At 47.2% G+C, this 3,024-nt stretch overlaps 1 protein-coding gene across 3 annotated transcripts; it reads left to right on the top strand.

The window, feature by feature from the left end:
* Positions 1 to 101: 101 nt before the first annotated feature.
* Positions 102 to 1,504, top strand: LOC114635943 (fibronectin type III domain-containing protein 5-like). Of its 3 annotated transcripts, none has more exons than XM_028784293.1 (3): positions 102 to 274; positions 367 to 377; positions 693 to 1,504. In XM_028784293.1, exons 1-3 carry the CDS (start codon positions 119 to 121, stop codon positions 820 to 822), a joined length of 297 nt encoding a protein of 98 aa, XP_028640126.1. In that variant the 5' UTR covers positions 102 to 118; the 3' UTR covers positions 823 to 1,504. The 3 variants fall into 3 exon arrangements, 2 of the variants coding, with proteins under 2 accessions (XP_028640126.1, XP_028640125.1); XM_028784292.1 differs by having other exon boundaries at positions 352 to 377; XR_003713552.1 differs by lacking the exon at positions 367 to 377.
* The last annotated feature ends 1,520 nt before the right edge of the window (positions 1,505 to 3,024 follow it).

The following is a 3,024-nucleotide window of genomic DNA, read 5'->3' as shown; positions in this document are numbered from 1 at the left end:
AGAAGACTGTTAGAGAGCTACTGCATCCCTCTTGCCTGATGGGCAGCTCCTGACCCCTCAACTCCTGCCTCTTCCAGGATCGATGCCTCTGGAGCCTCCAGCGAACTCAGTGGAAACCATGGCTTCTTTGACTGGGGCTAGGCTGCCCTCCTTTCTCTACATCTCCTTGCAGAGACAGAATGGCCCCGGGCAGCGTGTAATCAGGGAGGTGAACACCACCACCAGGGCCTGTGCTCTTTGGGGCCTGGCTGAAGACAGCGACTACACAGTGCAGGTCAGGAGCATCGGCCTCTGGGAAGAGAGGCCCCCAGGGCCCCGTGTGCACTTCCAAACTCTCAAGGTTTCTGACAGGCTGCCCTCCAAAAGCTCCAGCCCATGTAAGAGCCTGTTTTAGTGGCCTTTTCCCTGGCTTTTAACCTCTCGTTTACCTGCTTAAGGCTCACAACTGTCTAGCTCAGATGAATAGGGTGATTTAATTCCTTCTACTGCCAGGGAAGTTAAGAAAAACAGGTAGGCAGGGGAGCAGCTATAGAGACACTGGCCGGGTAGGACAATAAGAACACTTAAGGACTTGGTGATGTAGAATCCAGAGAGGGAGGAAGCTTGTGGGCGGAGCTCTGTATTAGGTGTGCATGCAGCTATGAGATTGGTCGGGAAGAGAATTCAACAATCCCCTTATGATTCTGCCCTAGGACTCACTGCGCTTGCCCAGGTCCTGTGTGCACCTTCGAGAACCCACTAGGTGACCTTATGACGTATGTCGCCTGTATGTCAACCACTAGCGCCGCCAATGCAGGCCTGTTGTCTGCATCATGCAGTTGAAGCACCCGAGAACCCTGTTGAGCCCTCAGGTGAGGAATCCCATGCCTCTCCCATTCCCGACCACCAGGCATTACAAAACAAAACAAAACAAAAACAACCCCTCCCCCCACAAAACAAAACAGGAACAGAAGTTGACACTTTTGAGCTTCTACTCGTGGAGAAGACTGTAAAAGCTCGCTCTGCAGTCGATGTGCATCGCTGACTGACGACTAAATGCTTTCATTGCATCGCATACATCAGTTGAGTGCCAGGCCCAACTTAGGCTCTACGGGATCAAATCTACCTGCATTACGTCAAGACTTTTTCTGGAGGGAAAGGCGCATATATAGATCACGATCACAGCTCTACACAGGATGAAATAAACGCTTTAGATATAAGCCCTTAAAAAGGTAGAGCGGAAGCTGAACTCTCTTTTGGATTGTGAAAGTGTGTTTCGGATGCAGAAGAGGCTGGGCACTGGGAGAGGAGCCCAGAAACATAAACGACTGGGTTTGGGAGTGAAGAGGACAGAATTCGTGTCTTGGCTTAGCTCCAACACTGACTTGACCAAATGGTATCTCTGGCTTTAACCCTCACCATATGCAGTCTTTCCAACACTAGCTTCTTCATCTGGTAAAGAAAAGCCACAGTGAGAGCAACTGTAAGCGACTTAGGAGAATGTTAAGTAAAGCTCTACACAGAACAGAGCCTTGTAAGCCTTAGTGGCACAGGATAGTAATCTCAGCAGTTGTGGAGGTAGGTGGGTCAGGAGTGCAAGGCCAACCTGGGTTACAATAGACTCTTACAGAAAGGGGGCAGGGGTGAGGGGTGGGGGAGGCCTGTGAGGTGGCTCAGTGGCTAAGGTACTTGCCACTCAGCCTGACTACCTGAGTTTGAGCCCTGTGACCCCACAGTGGAAGGAAAGAACCAGCTCCTGCAAGTTGTCCTCTGACTGCCCCACACGTCCCACCCTACCATAGATGTAAAGAAAAGGATTTAAAGAGCATTATAAACTGAAAAGCCATGAGAAGGATGATTGACAAGAGAGAAAGACATTCCCAATTGAAAGGACAGGCTAACACTGCACAGATGAGAAGGTTGGCCATGGAGGAAGTGACTCATCAGCAGCATGAGAAACTGAGTTCAGATCTCCAGCGTCCTCCTCAAAGCCAGGCACACCTGTAATCTCAGGGCTGCGAAGGCAGACAGGTGGGTCCCTAGAGTTCTGGTCCTAGACCTCCAGCCTAGCCGAATTCGTGAGCTTTCAGTTCAGTGAGAGACTCTGTCTTTAAAAAAAAAAAAAAAAAAAAACTAAGGCAGAAAATGATTGTGAAAACACTGATTTGACCTCTGACCTCTATATGTACAACCCCCACCCTGGACACATAAGCAGACAGTCAGACCTACATACAAAACAAGTATGCATTTTTCAGGAGATGTTGCTAGTGGTAGAGCACACACTTCTCTAGCACTAAAAGAACAAGTCCTTACCTGATTGTGCTGTTACATGCCTGTGATCTTAGAATTTGTGAGACTGAGGCATGAGGATTACTGTGAGCTCAAAGCCAGTCTGAAATCATAGCAAGACCTTCTTTTAAAAAATAAGAGTAGCCAGGCATGGTGGCTCATGCCTTTAGTCTGAACACTCAGAAGCTGGGGCAGGCAGATTTCTGTAAGTTCAATGCAAGTCTGGTTTACAAAGAGAGTTCTAGGGCTACATAGAGAGACTGTGTCTCAAAAAATAATTCTAAATTATATATGGCAGAATTAAGTCATTAATACATATGCCACAACAGCAGAGTTTTTTTCCAGAGCTGAGGACCGAACCCAGGGCCTTGTGCTTGCTAGGCAAGTGCTCTACCACTGAGCTAAATCCCCAACCCCTACAGCAGAATTAAAGACATTAGAATTTTAGCTTATGGAGTCAAACGTACATGGATTCAAATATTGCATCTGCCATCTAAAAACTGTACATATAAACCCGAGCAAGTCTCTTAATTTTCAATGCCTCAATTTCTCGAAATGTAAAATGGGAATACTGAGCAAGTTTCTTGATTTTTAATGCCTCAATTTCTCCATATGTGAAATGGGAATAATAATAGCTTCTACTTCGGGGTTCTGAGATGTGGTACTTAATGGATGTCAAGCATTTATGAAAATGCCTGCCTGGCTCAGATTCACTCAAGACAGTCCAGTCAGAGCACTTACTGTAGAGAGAGGAGA

Source organism: Grammomys surdaster, unplaced genomic scaffold (assembly GCF_004785775.1).
Source record: "Grammomys surdaster isolate TR1022 unplaced genomic scaffold, NIH_TR_1.0 120181, whole genome shotgun sequence".
Taxonomy (NCBI): Eukaryota; Metazoa; Chordata; class Mammalia; order Rodentia; family Muridae; genus Grammomys; species Grammomys surdaster.
Note: the sequence above shows the minus strand (reverse complement) of the source record. Positions and strands in the feature narration are given on the sequence as shown.

Coding starts and splice junctions, on each gene's coding strand:
- LOC114635943 (XM_028784292.1), top strand. CDS start 119: ATGGCTTCTTTGACTGGGGCTAGGCTGCCCTCCTTTCTCTACATCTCC. Junction 275..351: donor ACAGCGACTACACAGTGCAG/GTCAGGAGCATC, acceptor GGTTTCTGACAG/GCTGCCCTCCAAAAGCTCCA. Junction 378..692: donor CTCCAAAAGCTCCAGCCCAT/GTAAGAGCCTGT, acceptor ATTCTGCCCTAG/GACTCACTGCGCTTGCCCAG.